Source organism: Chiroxiphia lanceolata, chromosome Z (genome assembly GCF_009829145.1).
Source record: "Chiroxiphia lanceolata isolate bChiLan1 chromosome Z, bChiLan1.pri, whole genome shotgun sequence".
Classification (NCBI taxonomy): Eukaryota; Metazoa; Chordata; class Aves; order Passeriformes; family Pipridae; genus Chiroxiphia; species Chiroxiphia lanceolata.
In genome coordinates this window covers 20,363,177-20,381,880 of record NC_045671.1, presented here as the reverse complement: position 1 = coordinate 20,381,880, position 18,704 = coordinate 20,363,177, and the positions used below count along the sequence as shown (strand labels likewise).

The 18,704-nt window shown below is 38.9% G+C and overlaps 1 protein-coding gene across 3 annotated transcripts in view; it reads left to right on the top strand.

Moving 5' to 3' along the window:
• The first annotated feature begins 4,666 nt into the window (after window positions 1–4,666).
• The window catches only part of TENT2 (terminal nucleotidyltransferase 2), a 45,020-nt gene continuing 30,982 nt past the window's right edge, over window positions 4,667–18,704 (top strand). For 2 of the 3 annotated variants that reach the window (XM_032676829.1, XM_032676827.1), the window contains exons 1-8: window positions 4,667–4,940; window positions 6,538–6,729; window positions 7,325–7,462; window positions 8,483–8,738; window positions 9,882–9,996; window positions 10,118–10,209; window positions 11,002–11,068; window positions 15,943–16,012. In XM_032676829.1, the coding sequence (XP_032532720.1) occupies window positions 6,575–6,729; window positions 7,325–7,462; window positions 8,483–8,738; window positions 9,882–9,996; window positions 10,118–10,209; window positions 11,002–11,068; window positions 15,943–16,012 (893 nt within the window). In that variant the 5' untranslated portion in view covers window positions 4,667–4,940; window positions 6,538–6,574. Of the gene's footprint in view, window positions 4,941–4,999; window positions 5,292–6,537; window positions 6,730–7,324; window positions 7,463–8,482; window positions 8,739–9,881; window positions 9,997–10,117; window positions 10,210–11,001; window positions 11,069–15,942; window positions 16,013–18,704 lie in introns of those variants that run through there. The other variant, XM_032676828.1, reaches the window with a different exon arrangement.

Sequence of the window (18,704 nt, the reverse complement as noted above, 5' to 3'; positions counted from 1 at the left end):
ATAGATCATAAATTTCCATCATTGATCATTCAGGTTATTTTTTGTTTTTCCAATAAATTAGTCTTACAAACTCCTCTTTTACAATAAATATACCATTTTTATTCTAAATCAAGCCTCTTTTAAGGCAGAAACACAGGATCAGTTGTTAGATAACATCAGATCAGTTATTAATGGGTCAGAACCCATTTGTGGGGAGAGTGTGTGTGTGTGTGTGTGTGGAAGGGGAAGGGATGGGTTGAACCTCATGGAGGTAGGGTGGTGTCGTATCCCTCATGGCAGCCCCTGAAGCCCACATGGAACAGCCCCAGAGTTGCTACCAGTCACAAACAGCCCAGGAAAACTATAATACACCACACCTGCTGGAGCCCCTAACCTAGCCTCAGATTGGCAGGGACAGTGAGAACACTGTTTCTCACTCTGACCTGGAACCCCAGAGTGGCTGGAAGGGTTGGCCATAGAGACCAGAGCAAATAAAACCAAGGGCATGTGTTTGCTTCGTATCGTGGCACTGCCACTTGGACTTGTGAGAGCTGGTCTTCTACAAGGCTTCAGTGGTAGCTCTAAAATCTGTCTCTCCCTCTTTCTCCTTCTCTCTTCTTGATCCCTCTGTTTCTTTTTCTCTGCTCCTTTCTTGATACTTAACGTGGTTTGGAGCTGGAGGGATTAGATCTTGATTTAAGTGTTGTGGATTAATAGTATATGTTGAATCAGTATTGTAGTGGAACATTTTGTCTAGCTCGTGTGGTGTCCTTTTGAACGTTGGACAATTCCCCTTATTTACTCCCCTAAATGAATACAGTAATTCCTTGGAAACAAGCCAGTTGCTATCTCAAGGTATTAAAGAACCCTATATCTATATATTAAAGTAAAGCTCTTAGCCAATTCCATGAGTCAGCAGCTCCCGGGGCAAGAGTTTTACACCAGTCCTAATGCTATTCTGTTTGGGGGAATCTGTTGGAATCACTGGTGCAAATTCTCAAATTCCTTGTTGTAAAGTTTTTCAGCTGAGTGTCTCTTGTCCAGCAGCCTGATTCCTGACTAAATCCAGAAGTAAGGCTTTGTATGTCTTTTCTGACAGAAGAGGATCTGTAAACTGTCTGAGATCACAGTCAGGGTCAGGAAGTAAGACAGCAGATACTGAAAAATAGAACAGCTCTCAGCACATCAAAGCACAGAGATTTGTCTCATAAGACTGTTGGCAATTTGTAAAATATCAGGTTATGTCAGGTGCTTCACTGAAATGTGTAGCTATGTTGACAAGTCAATGTAGGTAAGACACGGAAAAAAAAATCCTTAAGAGTGAACAGTCTGAGCCAGAAAAAAAAAGTTATTTGGTAATCTAGATTGATATAAACACAAAATACAAGGGTGCCTTTTGCCAAGGAGCAGGGCAGAAGGAGACCAGGAAAAAACATAGCAACACAAGTTACTTTAATTGGGTAAAGACATTCCTAAGTCTTCTTTTTTCTTTTTTTTCCCTTTTTTTTTTTCCATTTTGCTGTATAAAAAAATATGTTGATGCTTAATACACTGTTATAAACACTGCCTGCTATAAGGTCTATTGACTGTGTTAGGTCATATTTATTCTAGGCCCCATGGCAAATGTGAGAATCCTAGAAGAGTGACATGTTATTGGTTAATGGATAGATTATGGTGAGAAGAGCAGTCAAATGGTCTGGAGAACACTGTTTGAAAGGGCTGCATGGGGAAGTCCAGCTATAAGGACTTGTATCACTGACTTCTAACTGTTAAGACATGAAGTTTCTGCCTTGAGCAGAAATTATTCCTTTGGTTCCAAACAAATGGTATAGAAAGAGAGCCGAGTTCCAGATTGTCGTGGTTTAACCCCAGCTGGCAACCACGCACCACACAACCACTTGCTCACTTCCCCACCAGCAGGATCTGGGAAAGAATCAGAAGGGTAAAACCTAGAAAACATATGGGTTGAGATACAACAGTTTAATAGAGAAAGCAAAAGCTGTGCATGCAAGCAAAGCAAAAACAAGGAATTAATTCGCTGCTTCCCATGGGCAGGCAGGTATTCAGCCATATCCAGGAGAGCAGGGCTCCATCGTGAGTAACCGTTATTCAGGAAGACAAACAGCATAACTCCAAATGCCCCTGGCTTCTTCCTTCTTCTCCCAACTTTATGTACTGAGCGTGGTGTCAAATGGTATGGAATATCCCTTTGGTCAGTTTGGGTAACCTGTCCCAGCTGTGTCTCCTTGCAACCTCCCATGCACCCCCAGCCTCCTCACCAGCATGGCAGTACAGAAAGCAGAAAAGGCCTTGACTCTGCTGTAAGTGTTGCTCAGCAATAACAAAAACATCTCTATATTATCAACATTGTTTTCAGCATAAATCCAAAACACAGCCCCATAGAAGCCACCGTGAAGAAAATTAACTCTACCCCAGACAAAACCAGCACACAGATCCAAGTTCTGCTTAACTGGGCACTGGTAAGATTCTCAGGAAACAAAAGATCTGTTTTTCTACTTGTTCTCTGTTTAAGATATCTTGGGACTGAACTCCCCAAGGGACAACTCTTCTTTCATCCTAATGTGTCCCAATTCAAATCCTTATCACCCCCAACCCCAAATGACACCAGGGCATTGTATCATTATGTATCATTAATTTATCATTATACCCCTATGTTAACTGTGGGCTGAGTTTAGCCAAACACCCCAAACCACACTCAAGATGGAAAAGTTCTAAGGGGAGTTCTATGTGATGCCCAAATCTGCCCTTAGAAGCCTTTTGCAGCCCCCCCCCCCCCCCAACAGAACCCTTTAGCTTTGTCTCTCTTCTAATCCTAACCCTGGCCAGGTAGCTTTTAAGGTAGAGCTTAAAAACAGAAAACCCAAATTGTAGCACAGATGAAAAAGTTCCAGGAGAGAACTGATTTGGCAGCCCACACCTTCCCTTGACAGCCTGCCTGCAGCCTCGCTTCACCTAGATGTCTAGGCTTTGTCTCTCTTTGAACCTTAGTGCTAGAAGACCTTTAACACCAGACAGACTGAAATGTGGCTCAGATAAAAAGGCTCCCTGAGAATTCCTTCTGCAGCCCAGACCTTCTCTCAATAGCCCCACTTCAGCTAAACCCTTAGGAACTGTCCCTTCCTTGCCCTAAAAGTGCCCAAGGCCTTAACCCTAGGCAAACCAAAACATGGCCCTGATTCAAGTTTTGAGAGTAATTCTTCTGCAGAACCACCCCTAGGCAGTCCCTCTGCAGACCCACCACAACTAGACCCCCAGGAACTGTCTCTCTTCTAACTCTAAAATTGCCCAGAACACTTTCTGCAGTCCAAACTCTCCCCTGGAAGCTTCTCCACAGCACCATGTCACCTAGACCTATAGATTTTGTCTCTCTCTGAACTCTAAACTTAGCCTTAACCCTTACCATGTGCTTTGCCTAGTAAATAGTCAAAATGATTAAATAAAAAATTCTCAAGAGAAATGTCTTTGTGGCTGAACTTTGTCTTGCAGCTTCATTCCATGTATGACCCTAAAATTTGTCTCTCATAAATGTAATGCTAACCATAGCCATGGACCCTTATGCAAAGTTCCCATGCCACAGCCAAGGTGATGAAGTCCTTTCGCAGCCCAAAGCCTTCCCTTCCCAGTTCATTTGTAGACCCATTTCATTGGGCCCCTCTGTTTTGTCTCTTTTTTATCAACTAGGTCTGTATGTGAGTAGCCAGTCTCAAACTGTGACAACCCCGGCAGTTGCCTGCTGTCAGCTGAGCAAGCCTTCAAGCAAGAAACTCAAAACTGAGCAAGACCTCAACTTACTCCTTCCCTCTCAAAGGGGGGAGCTTCAACAGTGTGTGCATAGGTGTGCACCAGCTCACTGTTTCAGTACCTGCTCATGGCAAGAGCCAACTTCCAGTAATTGTCCTGAAGAAAGAATCGTGATAAAAAGGACTTTATGGTGCTGGAGCATATCCAGAGAAGGGCAATAAGGCTTGTGAAAGGTCTGGAAAACGTATCTTATGGGGAATGGCTGAGGGAGCTCACTTTGTTTAGTCTCAAGAAGAGGATGCTTGGGGGGACCTCATCACTCTCTACAACCACCTGAAAGGAAGTTGTAGTGAGGTGGGGACAGGTCTCTGCCTGCAGTGAGAAGACAAGAGGAAATGGCCTTAAGCTGAGATAGAGGGGATTCAGAGCAGGTATTAGAAATCCTGGGCATTGGAATAGGTTGCCCAGGGAGGTCGTGCAGACACCATCCATGGAGATGCTGAAGGAGTGACTGGTTCTGGTGCTGGATGATGGTTTAGTGGTTACAGAAACAGCGCTGGTCGGTGGCTGGATGAACTCTATTCCAGCCTTGATGATTCTGAGATTCTGCTTCTGTCTTCCGAACTTTTCACTCCTCAGGGTGCAGGCATTTCAGCCCGTTCGTGACCTCGGGTTTATCCTAGCACACCTACAATCCTAACTGATTTAGCCAAATACTATACTTTTGACACGCTTCTGAACGGCAGCTCAATTACAGTCGGCCAGCAACTGTAGAAAGCAAATCAGCTCCACGGACGTTACCCTCCCGGCGCCCGCTATGCCCGGCAGGCACTGGCACTGTTACCCCGCCTCCTGCCCCTCCCCGTCCCCGTCCCAGTCCCACCCCGCCAACCCCGCACATGCGCCCCGCGCTCCGCCCAACCAGGCCCCTAAGGGGCGTCTGCCCGTAGCGGTGCGGAAGTGGCGCGGGAGCCGCCGGAAAAGGCCCTTCCCTTCCTGCCGCATTCCGAGACCTTCCTGCCGCATTCCGGGCCTTTCCTGCCGCATCCTGAGTCCTTCCGCCGCATCCCGGACGCTTCCTGTGGCGTCCCTACATCCGGCGGACAGGGCGACGCTCAGCTGCCAAAGCTGGTCTCCGCTGCCGGCCCTGCTCGGTGCTGCCCGCGGGCCCGCCCCGCGTGCCTCCACCCAGGCTTGGCGTGAGTATCCCGTGTGGATCCCCTGTGGATGTGACAGGGAGCGGTGCCGGGGGTCGGACCTGGGCCACAGGCGTGGCAGTGGCACCGGACACCTGTCCTGGCGGTGTCACTAGGGGCTGTCGGGGGTCCGTGGGCCGGGCTCCGTGCACGGGGCACTTGGCTCTGCGAGAAGAACGCGCTGGTTTGGAAGCGGTGCCCACCGGGACAATGGTACCGGGACTGTAAGTTATGAAACTCTTTCTGGAGAGCCTGGTAGTTCCTGCCGATGTAATCTCTGCCGGAAGGCACGGTAATTGTCGCTGTTGCTGCTGTGAGGCAGCGGTGTTGCTGCGTTGTTTTGGTGGGGGAAAGGTAACTCCTCCGCTGTTTCTCTTCCTGGTATTTACTGCTTCAAAGGCTAAATGGTGTTTCTTCTGCACCTCTTGGATTCTCATGAATGGTCCTATTACTAGCTAATTGTTTCCATAAACTGCTTTCGTATCCTGTGTGTGGTGTGAAGAGTGCCTGGTCTGCTCAGAGAGGAATGAGGCGTATTAACAGTTGTTCCGTCTACGAGAAATGAAAGAGTTTAGACAGCACATAAATAATAATTCATATTAAATGTAAATGTCACGTGACTTTGTTGATATGCAGTTCGGTTCGCTCATTTAGCAGAATTGAAAGTGAACATGCAAATAATAACTTACATTAGTACATAATGCTTCCCCTCATCCACCTCTCCAAAGAGGGGGAAAAAAAAGAAAGAGGAAGAACTGTGAGAGCATTAATCCTGATACTTTTTTTTCATGGAGCTATTGCAGTGATGTCCATGTATGTATTACTGGGTTTTCACTAGTGTGGGTTGTCATCACATAAAGTAAGGAACAAAGTCAAACCTGAGCACATAAACTCCTTGTTACTCATTTTCCTATGCTCTGTGCTAAAGCTGCCTGCAGTGACAGTCAAAGCTGTCCCAGGAGGTTAAACATGGCCAGTTTTACCAGAATCAATTCTAGGTTTAAAAGGTAGTAAACCTATATTTTTTTATCACAGAGGCCATTCAGTAAAATATTACTATATGTATGATATTCTTGAAGCATGAGGAGATTATTTGCAATTCCTGTCATAATTTGGCTGCTTTTTTATGTGTCGTGTCATGAAAAAAATACTAACTTATAGATTGTGATCTGCTGCATCTTCATGTTCTTACGGTGTAGTTAAGTGTTTCTTCCCATATACTGTGGACCTTATTGTGGAATGTTTGAATATGAAACGTATTCCACTGTAATGCATTGCTTTTCCTTGAGATGAACATTCTTATACCTTGTGGCATGTAATTTTTCAAAAATTAAATTTAAAATGGAGAGGAGCAAATAAAAATCCCTTTTTAAACATAAATAAAGTAAGTAGCAATTGTGAAACTTTAGAGTGTACAGTATTTTTATTTAGTTTCTTGTCCTGAAAGGCAATGAAAGCTAGCCTGCAATGACAATTCTCTGTAGCAATTCTTGGAATTATATTCTAGATTACTTGAATTTTTAAACCAAGACTTTAAAAGGCAACTAGTATTTCTTTTTGCCTAATTTCAATAACATTCTTTCTTTTTTTTTTCATGTAGGTAAAAGGATACATGTTCACTTCAAGTAGAAAGGAGCATGTTCCCAAATTCTTCCAACTTGGGTCGTCCACCCTTCCCTTCAAAGCATCAGCAACAGAGTAATTTCTTCAATGTACTTCCCATAAATATACCTCCTACTCTTCTTTCTCACCAGCAAACTGTTGTTCCTCCATTGAATTTTCGCACTGCAGTGTAAGTACAGTAAGGTGACGATTGGGTTTGAAAGAAGTATTTCTGTTTATGGTGGATGGTTTTCACTGTTTTTAACATTAAACTGCATTGAACTTCAAAAATATGGAGGTTTCACCTGTGAAACAGAGCTGTGTAATTTCTGTTGGTGACCTGCAAGTCTTAACACTCACCTGCATTGTGCATAGTGCATGAAATGCCATTGCACTGACTGTTAATCCACAGTTCAGTTTTAAAGGGCTTCAGTTGTATTTGTTGGGAAGAACAGGGAGAAGATGCGAAGGGGAAGAAACATCTATTCTTGGGTCTATATTTGTAGACGCTATAGTGTTCTTTTGACTTCTGAATTTAACCGTGCCTTAAGTTAATTTGTTTGCTAACCCCTTCTTACGCATGTGCTGTCAAGAATGATAATTTTCTGATTTTTAATGAAGTACATATCATATACTAAAATATGTTTTCGTTTTGAATAGAAAAGAAAGACGTATTGCTTCTAAGAGAAAAAATGATGTGACTTGTAGAGTTTAGTACTCGTTTAACAAGAACTACCAATCCATAAAAATCATCTTATCTTATGAATAATAGTTTTGGACTGTAGTCTTTCTAGAGCTCTTTTGAGTGGGAACCTTGCAGCTACTCCAACTGTTACTTCAACTGCTACACTGCAACCAGTGGCTTATGGAAATGTCAGTCCAGTGTCTACATCAGGTGCCCTCACATCGTTTCAAGGAAGAAAGTAAGTTCTTTGTATATATATGACTAACACTGGTTGTAATGTACCCATGGCAAAGCTCATCTAGTATCAATTACTTACGCAACTTGAGTTATGTTAAAAATTGCAATACTGAATACTTTTTTTAATGAAACAGGTAATATGAAGCATTCATGTTTTTGAGAATCTTAGTATTCATAAGTGACTTCCTGTACCTAGGTTTTCTCTTCCAACAGCTGTAGGCTTGCAGACCTGTGATTTAGGTGATTTTTTTTAATGCTACAATAAATTGTAGTCTGTATGTAATTGACTATAAGCAGGTGTGTGTCAGCAAACGTTCTTTTCCTGTTAAAGAGTGCACCCTCAAGATTTTATGTGAATTGTCTTGTTTTTCATGACACATTACATGTTTTTCCTGATTTTCTTATTTATGTGATGCTTTATTTTTCAAATACAAAGTGTTAAATTCAGACATACATACAGGTTCAGGTATAGTTGTTGATATGTGTTTGTAATAATTCTGTGAATCAGCTGAGAGGGAAGAAAGTTTATATAACCTGTCTTCAGAACTATTTCCTTCCTGTATGCTCTTTCTCTTTCAGATCTAACAGATGAAAAAATAAGTACAATATGTTATTAAGTTATAGCTGAGTATGTAACTATAACTATCCCATGAACTAAGGAAGTTTCTCGTTTCATGCTACTTGCATCTTTTCCTCTTGAGCAGTCTGTTTTATAGAAGGCTGTGCCATTTTGGGAGATTTGCAATCAACTTAACCAAACCTGCCATTTGGGTTTAAGTTGGTTAGTACTGATACTTGCCTTTAAGCTGCATCAATTCACTTCTAGGGTAACTGCACTTCTGCAGTTGTGTGGTCTAGGATGGGCACACCTGTTCTGTAGAATACTTGCTTTTAGTGAAGTAGGTACATCATTGAATGTTGGTATCTGAACTTTTTAGAAACTGTCTTTTAATCATAGGTTTAAGCTGCGAACTAGAGGAATTTCTCTCTCTCTCTCTCCCTCCCTCCCCCCCCCCTCTAGGAGGCAAAGTGAACAAAGTGTTTCACATAATGTCAAACGGCAGCGGATTGATTCACAGAATTCTGACACAACTGTAGTTAACCAAGCCGTGCCTTTACCAGAAGAACGTCAACGTTCCTTCCCAGGACCAATTTCAATTCAGTCTCCATCATTCCTCGCACGTGGCACACCAGCTTTAGCTAGATGTGTCCCTCCGTTGCGAGATACTTTGTTTCCAGACCCTACAGAAGCCAGGCTCCCTCTGGCCAAAGATGAGGTAGTAACTTTCTGTGCTTGTGCTTACTTCTGCCTTCTGAGTAGGCAGAATCCAGAGGTGCTGTGGGAGACCACAAAAATTTGTGCAAGGTTTTTGACAGTGTAACAGGGTCTCTTATCGCTGAGCTGTCATTAGAAGGAATATCAATAAATGTAGCTGCTTCTATAGTTCTGTATAACCCCATGTGTGTGCTTGGGTTTGGAACATTTTTTTCGGGGGTGGGGAAGGTCAGCGTGTTATTTGCTTGTGTTGTTTGGTTTCTATACTAATGTCAGGAAACCTGCATATCTGCTCCAGGAAGTAAAAATTGGAGGAATGGTCCATTTCTCACATGATATGGGGGGGGGGGGAGAATGCGGATTTTAAAAAAAACCAAACTCCATGGTAATATGAGAGAAGTGCATTCTGAATAAATACAGTTTTGGACCTGTAAACATGTCCTCTACCTCTTTTCAAGAGGATGTAAAAGTTATGGTTGTAGCTTTTCTGTAATGTAGAAGAGAATGCCTTCTTTAGATGGACAGTGTAGCTTTGAACTGTTTCCTGTTTAAAATAAATACAATAAAAACATGTGGCTAATCAGTCTTGATACTTTATTTGCATCCACATGAGAGAAGCTTTTTTTTTTTAGTATGAATGTGCCTGCTGAATATAGCATATAGCAATATTGTGAAAGAAAAACAGTTAATACCTCCTTCCAACAAAGATCTGACTACTTCTTTAATAGTTTACGTGGGATAAAAAATAAAGCTAATTTAAAATGGTTTTTTTTAATAATTTTTTCACCTACTGGTAGGCAAACTGTTGACATTAAAGTCAGCAGAAAATATCTCTAGTCTTCTACTACCTATTTCCTGAGAGGCTGCTGATACTGATGACGCAAAAATTATTTCCTGTGGATAGGCATTTTATAAAAAATTGAACAAATTTAAATTTGAAAACTAGCAGAAGTTTCTTTGAGGGTGTTAATCAATATGAAATTTAAGTGCAGTAAAACTCTAGACAATGGAGGAGGTCATGTGAAGTGATGCTGGTTTTTGCATTAAAAAAAATAACTTCTGTGTTTGTTTTATGTAATTACATATCTGACAGGAAAGAATGTTCGCTTCTCTGTATCTTTACTTTTTGGATGTGTGTGTCCAGTTAAGTCAACAGGTTTTGGAGTTGTTTCAAGCATGTCGACAACAGGCCTCTGATTTGAACAGCAAAGAGCTCTGCAGAACAGAACTCCAGAGAGAAATTCAGCTAATTTTCCCACGTATGTTTGGAATTTAGTTACTTAATACCAGCTTGAATGTTCTTCAGGTTCGCAGTTTTTCTTTCCTCTCGAACTGTTATATGTCACATCATGTTTATTTGCTGTTATTCTTTTATTACAGAGAGCAGACTTTATTTGGTTGGATCCTCTCTGAATGGATTTGGCACTCGTAGTAGTGATGGTGATTTGTGCCTGGTGGTTAAAGAAGAACCAGTAAGTAATTTAAAACTATATAGTTAAAACAAAGTCTGGTTTTATGGGTGTGCTGTTAAAAGGCTGGATTCCAAAATGATAAACAGATGGTTAAATCCTTTTGATTTAATAACATATTTTTGCATTCATAATAGCTATGAACTATGGGCCCAGTAATGTTGCAGATATAAATTCAACCCTATAAACCTAATAAAACTTTAAAAAATAAGCTTTGCCTTCAGTTTGTGAGTGAAAAAAAAATACAACCAAACAGAAGTGTGTAGAATGAGGAAGAAAATTGTTTAGAGAACTCTAATTTTTTCTAGATGCAGAAACAACTTTTAGTAAGTCAAATTTTTTATATCATTATTTAGATTCATAGCTACCTAGTTTAATGATCAAATATAAGAAGGAATTTGATAGGCAAAATATCTTAAATATTTTTAGTGATAGAAAATGTTATGAGTAGAATTTTGCTTGAGAGAAAAGATATAACAAAAAAGAAATCTAAATAGACCATAATCTTGAAAGAATTGAAGCATCATTTAAACAGAAGGAGAGTACGTTTTTGTGTAAGTGGGGCTAGGTTATCACCTAATTCTGTGATTTTTAAATTATTTTGAATATTAAATATAGATTGTTCTATCAGGCATTTGCCATGATAAATCTATATCTAGGCTGTAGAATATGTTGATGTACATGTTCATGTCTTATTCACAGAATTAATTTCATTTTAAAAGCAAAGCATGCTTACTTGGAACACTTAGATGAGAGATATCAACTTTTTTCTTTACTTTTAATTTCATAATTCAGGTGAATCAGAAGACTGAAGCGAGACGTATACTCAGCTCAGTTCAAAAACTCTTCAGTACTAAACTTTGTAAGTTCCTGGCTACAGTGAGGTGGTAAGATTATTGGCAATTCTGGAAGAAGTATTGATGCACAGTTGCAACTACTGTATGTAATTGCATATTGTCTAGCTTCTAATCACAGTACTGTTTCAAGCAAAGCTATAAGTATTTAGTAATGTTGTTTGGTACTGGTGATGGTAATTAGGAAAACATAATGGTTTTCTTAAAAACTAGTCAACTTCAGTAACAGGTAATATCTCAAATGGCTTTTTAATTGTGGAACACAATGAGAAGGGGGTAGATTTCTCTTTGGGAAACCTCTGTTAGTGAACCCTTACTACTCTTTTAGATTGCACTGCTTTCCTGGGAAAAATACTCTTTAAGAATTTGTAAAATAAGATGTCACTGTGTAGAATTGATTTTTTAGGGGGCAGGGAGGGCTTGATAGGTGTGAAAAAATTACCTTAGGTGTCTAATGAAGCAATCACTAAATGTTGATAGTACCAACACATACAGATAAAACAGATCAATTCATAGTTTTTGTAAGCTGTTGTTTAGACTCCCTTCAGATGAAGAACACACGGGCAGTTCTTAATTTAAATGTGAAAGCTTCCTGCTTCAAAGAGGCTTTTGTATCATCCTTTGAATTGTAAAAGAACCAGACATTTACTGATATCAATGACTTTATCACCCTGTTTCTCAGACTTGTGGTACATTCTTTGATGCTACTCCTTGTATTGATGTTCTGAAGGATCCTGCAGTGCTAAAAGGAACAAACCATAAATTTAAGTGTAATTTTCAAAATTTCTTCATTGGCAGGCAAGCACACACAGATTTTAACAGCTCACTTCGAAGAGTTATTTGATAGATGCTTTGCAGAATAGACATTTGATATTTAATGCATATTACTGTTGTATATTGACATTTGCGTAAAGAGTCCAAAACTTAATCTGGGTTTCCCTGGAATGCAAGACTCTCTCGTGCTTCACACAAGAGAATGGAAATAAACATAGTTTGGGCCAAACATCAAAGCTAATAAAGTATGTACCAAGATGTAAGAGAAACAACAAGAGAAAGAAAGATAAGATGTTACTTAAAATTAAGTACTTGCTCTGGTTTTGTGAAAGACTTAAAGGACAAAAAGAAATAAGGAGGAGATTTGTGATATAGGTAAAGTTCAAGAGCTTTTTTAACCTTTTTCCAGATCATTTCAGTTTTTTCTATCTGTGCCTCTGATAGCATCTTCCTCTTTGTTGCATGATGTTCCTGTATATTCCAAATAAGGGCAACAGGAGATGTGATTCTCTGCTTATTTCACCTTAATTCCATGATTGCCAAATGAAGAAGCATTCCAAGTGCTGATTAGATCAGTCTCTTTCACCATTTGTGTTAGGTAAATCAACTTCAGAACTTTAAGTGCTGTCTCTCATCCTTTATATGCAGTTAAATGTGGTTGTTAGATTAGTATTTCCTTCTAGGAGGTTTAGGAAGTGGATTCAAAGTTTGTATAAACTCCATCTTATTTCAGTTTCAGGTTTGCAAAAGGTAACAAGTGTGAGCAAGGAATTTTAGCCTATCAGAGTAGAGTCTCTTAGAGCAGAGGCTTTTCTGTGTTGTCATTCTGCATCTAGAATACCAAGTGAAATGAAAATGTATTCTGTTTTTGAATAATCTAATCTCAGAGAAAAGTAGAAAAAAGGTTTTGGTATTTATTCACTGTTTTTGTGGGACTTGTTATGTATTGTGTTTCTCCTAAGGCAGAGACGTGGGGATAGCAGATATATCGTCCATTTCAAAGACTAGCTGAGTGCATGTAACTTCCTGATTTATTTGTTCAGATACATGCATATACATTTTTTTACAATATTGGCTAACATTCCCAGAAATGTACACTCAAGCCAATGCCTTTAGAAATGTGAAACATCAATTTGGAGTGATAATTGAAGAGATTATAATCCAGACCACTGAGAATAAATGTCAGACTGAGTATTCTCTTTGGATTCATCTGTGCAGGATTCATTTGAAAAACACTTGGCACTATTGGGTTGACTGGTGTTTACTATCTGTATAAATAACAAAGAGCTCTTTTTCTCTTAGATTTACAGAGAGGGGCAGTAGTGTTGAGGCTGGAGTATCAGAGTGGAATCTGCCTAATGGTTGTCTAGTAGGAAATGTGCAACAGCTGGGATGAGCAGGGGAATTTGAACTCAAATGGACTATGCAGTTGAGCGAGTGAATTCCAAAAAGTCAGCAGTTAGTTCATCCTGTGCTTGCTTGTGCTTTCCTAGATTCATCACAAATGCGATCAGACTTCTGTGTTGCCCAGTTTCTCCTTCAATATTATAACCCAAGGAATGAGTCCAGGCTACATGTCCGGGATGTGAAAGATCTTTCTGGCATATACTGTGTTTGGGATTAATGTTTTGTCCAATTCCCAATCTTCTATTCTGTAAAAGGAAAGAGAGAATTAAGCTGCTTAATCTGAAATTGTGCATGAATAAATTATTTATGAAGCAGTGCTTAGCCTTCTTTGAAGCCATTATATTCTTTTTTGCTGAGTTGAAGTGGTGGTGTTCATGACTTTTTCACAGACATGCCCGAAACTGTGGAGCAGCCATGTAGATTTCTTTACATGTATTTTGGTGTAGCCTCTCTGATCGTAGCTTTCAAGGTCACATAGTCAGTTTGCTAAGGCACTTATTCAACCTGTATATGTTTCAGAATTCCACATTCTGTATTTGTGACTGTTTCTTCCCTTTTATGTATAACAATCTAAGGTACAATACAGACTGTGCTAACAGTGTCATTGTTCTGAGGCAAGAAAGAGGATACCAGCAGGAAGTTACTGCCTTCTAACTTCCTATTTGCTCCTTCTAACTTCCTCCTTGAAACAGATTGGGATTATGTTTTGGGATGTATCTTTTCTTCTTAGCCAACTAATTTGGCACAAGCATCCATCAAGTGTTGTGAGGCATTTGAGACAGGAGTGTGTTTGGAAGTGGATTGCCACTAAGAATGAGTTTGGTTAACCTCTGATGAGCACTTGGGAAGTGTCTTGGGAAGGGTCGTAGTGAGGAAAGTTGAATTGCTGTGGCATGCAGATAGATATGCACCCTTGTCTCCCATGTGCAAGTGCGTTGGGAATCTTTGTCTTAAGTTTGGTAATGAAAGGAAAGAAGGCAGAGAGCTCTATATACTTTAGAACTTCACTTTAAGAATGTTCTGGGATGCAGGAGGAAAGATGCTTGAATGTGTCTGAAGGCGAAGCTAGAAAGAGGGAACGCGTGTGTAAATTGTACTAAATTTTACATTCAGTGAATGCGAATTGAAGTTCTTAAGGATTCTTCCTTTAACATTAATAAATTAGTAAGATTATCATATTATCAGATTATCTGATATCAGATTATCAGATATCAGATTATTTTACAGATACAGACTCTGAATGCCAGTCTGTGTGTTACTTAGGCTTGTACAATGGATTAAAATCCAGAGAAAGGATTGCCTGAGGTCAAATGTGTCTGAACACGTGTATCCATAAAGCAGTTTTGGAAAGTCTCAAGAAAAAAAGTGAAGTCTGTTTTACTTGAGTATTGCACAGCAGCATTTCACTAAATCTGAATTTGTCATCCAAAAGCGGTGGAGATGATGTGGTTTAATCCAGGTGGCTATCCAAGCTGACAGAAATTCCTTTTCACCTCTTTTGGGGAGGGAAAAATATCAGATTTTATTCAATGTTATTTTTAATCTGTATTACTTCTAGCTGTGTCATACTTATTTATACTAATTTTATGTTAATTTGTAGAACCAATGGGAAAATGTATGATGTTAGATATGGACAAATTCAAGTGGTCCTAGACTTTGCAACAGAAGAAATTACTAAAATGGTTCTTTTTGCCCAAATTTGTAGCATGTAACCTATAGGCTCTACTTTTCTTTCTTCTCCATTCCTTTCTTGGGAACATTTTTCATTCAGGATTGTGGGCAACTGCTAAACATAGGCTAAGGTATCATGAAGTATAGGGAAATCACAACAATGTGATAGAACAGTTTTGGGGAGCTGAGTGCGAAGGGTACATTTGGTAACACTGTGTGAGTCTGGCAGAGTTTTATATGTGTGGGTTTGGATGGTCTGGCATCTGAGCCTATGTGTTGATACTGTGTGGATAATCATCTGAAGTGCCATCCTGTGATTGTGAATTTATTGCATGTTCTATCACTACTGAAGAAAAGGGCGGATACAGCTTATGCCATCTTTGATACAAAGTGTTGTCCCGTTCTACAGTACAACATTCTTGGTATGTAGTTTATTGTTCAAATGAGCAGTTTTCAGAGCAAATTTTAAGTCTATGAGTGAATAGTAGTAAATGAATAATAAAGACAGTTGTATTAATTTTTTGATCATTAAAATACATAATTCCAACTGTAAGCAAATTAGGCACAATTAAAAAGAATGCAGCTGATTGCATGCTGAGTGTTGCTACACTGTAGTGTTGAGCTTAAGTGTCTGCCCATCCTGGTTGGATATGTTCTTGCTCCCTTATTTTTGAACCTTAATTATAACTATTCAGGATTTCTATTACAAGTACTGTTCCACGAAAACATTGTAGAACTGTATTCATTATGTTCAAATTTTTGGAATATATTTCCCACAGCAAAATCTTCTACTCTAATGTTCTACTTCCTTCTCTAACGTTTAGAGTTATTTTCTTTTCACCCACTCTCCTGTATTTTTGCTGCAGTTGCTAAAGGTTACTTAGTTTAGCACAACCCTTCTGAGAATATATTTGCTAAATTTAACAAGTTACTATTTGTGATAAATCAGTCAATATGACTCCACTTTAGGATATTTTATTAAGATCAGCATCTTACATGAAACTTAATTGCATATTTTTCTCCCTTTCAGCAAGCTACATTGAGCGACCTCAGCTGATTAGAGCAAAAGTGCCAATAGTGAAATTCAGGGATAAAGTCAGGCAAGTATTCTGTTCAACACAATTTTTTAGACTTCGATATGGGAAAGTACTCCATATATGTACTGTCCTTAGTGCATATGTGCTAAGTCAGTACGCTGACATGCCTGTTTATTTGTGTGGTGCCTTAGTTGTATTGAGCTTTGTTCAGCTAGCTTGCAGTGGCAATCAGCTTACTTCCTTGATTGCCTGAAACACCTCTTATGGTTGAAACGCTGTTTGGTTTTTGTGCTGTGAATTAGAAGCAGTACATCACATATTTCCATGAGTTATTTGTACATAGTGGACTCCAGTTGACAGATGGTTTATAACAGAAAAACAATGGTGGGAAGAAAACTGCTGTGAAAGTTAATTTTGCTTGTTGTGCAAACATTACTAAGCTACTTGAGGACTAATTCACAGTATTTACACTATACAAACAACACTAAAATGAACTTTAGTTTATTGTGATGTTTTCTTGATTAAAAAGGTCTTGTTCATTTTAGAGAGTAAATTCTGTCTTCTAGGGAGATATTCTGTGTTTAAGAATATAGTATTGCGTGTTGTATTCACACTATGAGGTAGTAATTTTGTGGCCTTTCTTTAGAAGGGGGAAGTAATTAGAGAGAAGTGGATGTGTTATACGTTGTAGTATTCATTATATATTCATTATAAAGACATGAGAGAATAAGAGGGATGTACTAGGGCAGAGAATGATGTATTTTTTATTATGTGTGATGAAAGTATCTGATAGAGGAAAAAGTCATGCAAAGCACTGAAATATGTTAACAATCTGAGTAATGTTCAAATCTTCCTATGTTTATTGGCTTAGCTTTGTAGGATTGATGTGTATCAGCTTCATATAGTAACATAGTTTCACTATTTTTGTAAATTGCAACAACTTTCTTGTATCCGTCTTACCCTCTCTATATGCATCTAAAATTTTGCAACCCTGTATCTGTCTCATGAAAACAAATGAGCCCACTTCTCTGGCATCTCCTTCTAAAGCATGTCCCTTTTTTTAATCACAATATGCCTTTATCAGAGCAGAAACCTTGCCATGGTAAAACTAAATCTGGTCATGTTTACAATTTGAACTAATCTATATCGTCTATTTAAACTTTTCTTTCATCTGAGATTATGTAACACTTGTAGGGATTTTCACTTTATACTGTTTCCTTCATTTACACCTAGTCACATAGTTACTCCTGTATAGTTGTCTACCTTTTAAAAATTTGAATACTTTTTATTTAGTAACTTTCTCTTCTAACAGTACAGAAGGTTATTTCTCCCATGCTTTCTGAAAGTATTATACTTGTCAAGTTAAAATCTGGGTTCTATGGCTTAGCTGCATAGAGCAATACTAGTCTTTTCGTAATACATGAAATGGTAAATTGTTTTTGCAAATATTGAATAAGTTGTGGGATTATAGCAAGAATTTTTTTTCCACTTTAAAATCAGAAAATAAACTTTAAAAAGAAACCTTAAGTATGGAAGTGATTGTATGAGAAGATTGAAGACATTTATAATCCATACTACAGTCACTTTCAAAAAATAGTAAGTAATGATAATTATATGCCTTACAGACATGATTTAAAGAACTCTAAAGCAAAATATAATCTTCTTATACTAGAAGCTGCACATTATATTTTTGCAGAGTTAAAACCAATGCTGTTTGCCGTCTGGTTTCCTGTGTTGCTTTTGTGGAAGAGAGGAGAAGCAGGGAATGACATGACTTTGAGTTGGGGTTTTTTTTGTATGGTGTTTGGTTTTGTTTATTTTCTGTCTTTACAGTTATCTTTTTCTTATATAACCTGTCTTCTCCGCCCACGTGTTGTCATTTTATTTAAATATCTGTCTCTTTCTAATCACTTATCATCTTCTGACTTTTGTAGGCTCATATATACACATACACCCACACTCGTTCATTTTTTCACAGAGGTCTTGAAAAATGCATTGGATATCCTGTACCCAGGGCACTAAGCTTTTTTTTGCCAAAACTGGAAACTAAACATGACAAACTTCCTGTGAAAACCAGTTTTCTTGATGCCCAGCTGCTGGGAGAAGATGGTAAAATTCCATGGGTGGTATCTCTGTATCTGGAGATGCACATTCTGATGTCTTTACCAATGGTCCATATATACCTGAAAATGACGTTGTTTAAGTTTGCCACTTACTTTGATTTGGTGAATAAGAAAGCGTTCAGTTTGTATTTGTTCTCCTTTTTCATCTTAGAAGTTGTGGGTTTTTTAGCACTTTAAGAGTTACTATCTTACCTTTTTTGGGGTAGTCTTTCCTAGGAAGGAATTCCAATGCTGTCTCTGCTTCCCAACAAGCCTGTGGTTTGTTAACAAGATTTCTGTTCTATAGAGAGTACAAAAACTTCCTCTTCTGCTACGTTTGATGTGCAGTTGACTCTTGTCCTCCCCTTTAGTGCTTTTAGTAGAACTTGAGCCCAACAGTGAAACCTTTTTCAGTTGCCATAACATCAGCAGCCATTAAATGTGCATCGTAAAGTACAAAATAACTGCAATAGAACTTGCTTCAGTTGGTGTCTGGTAAATAGTAGTCTTGTCAGTTTGGATTAACTGGAATTACACATGCCACGTGACATATTTTTTTAATTGTATTTGCACATGCAATTAATGTTCTTACTGGTGTTTATGCTTAAATTTGCAACTGTCAAGTGGTAGTTCAAGCTTGTTTATTTCCTGTA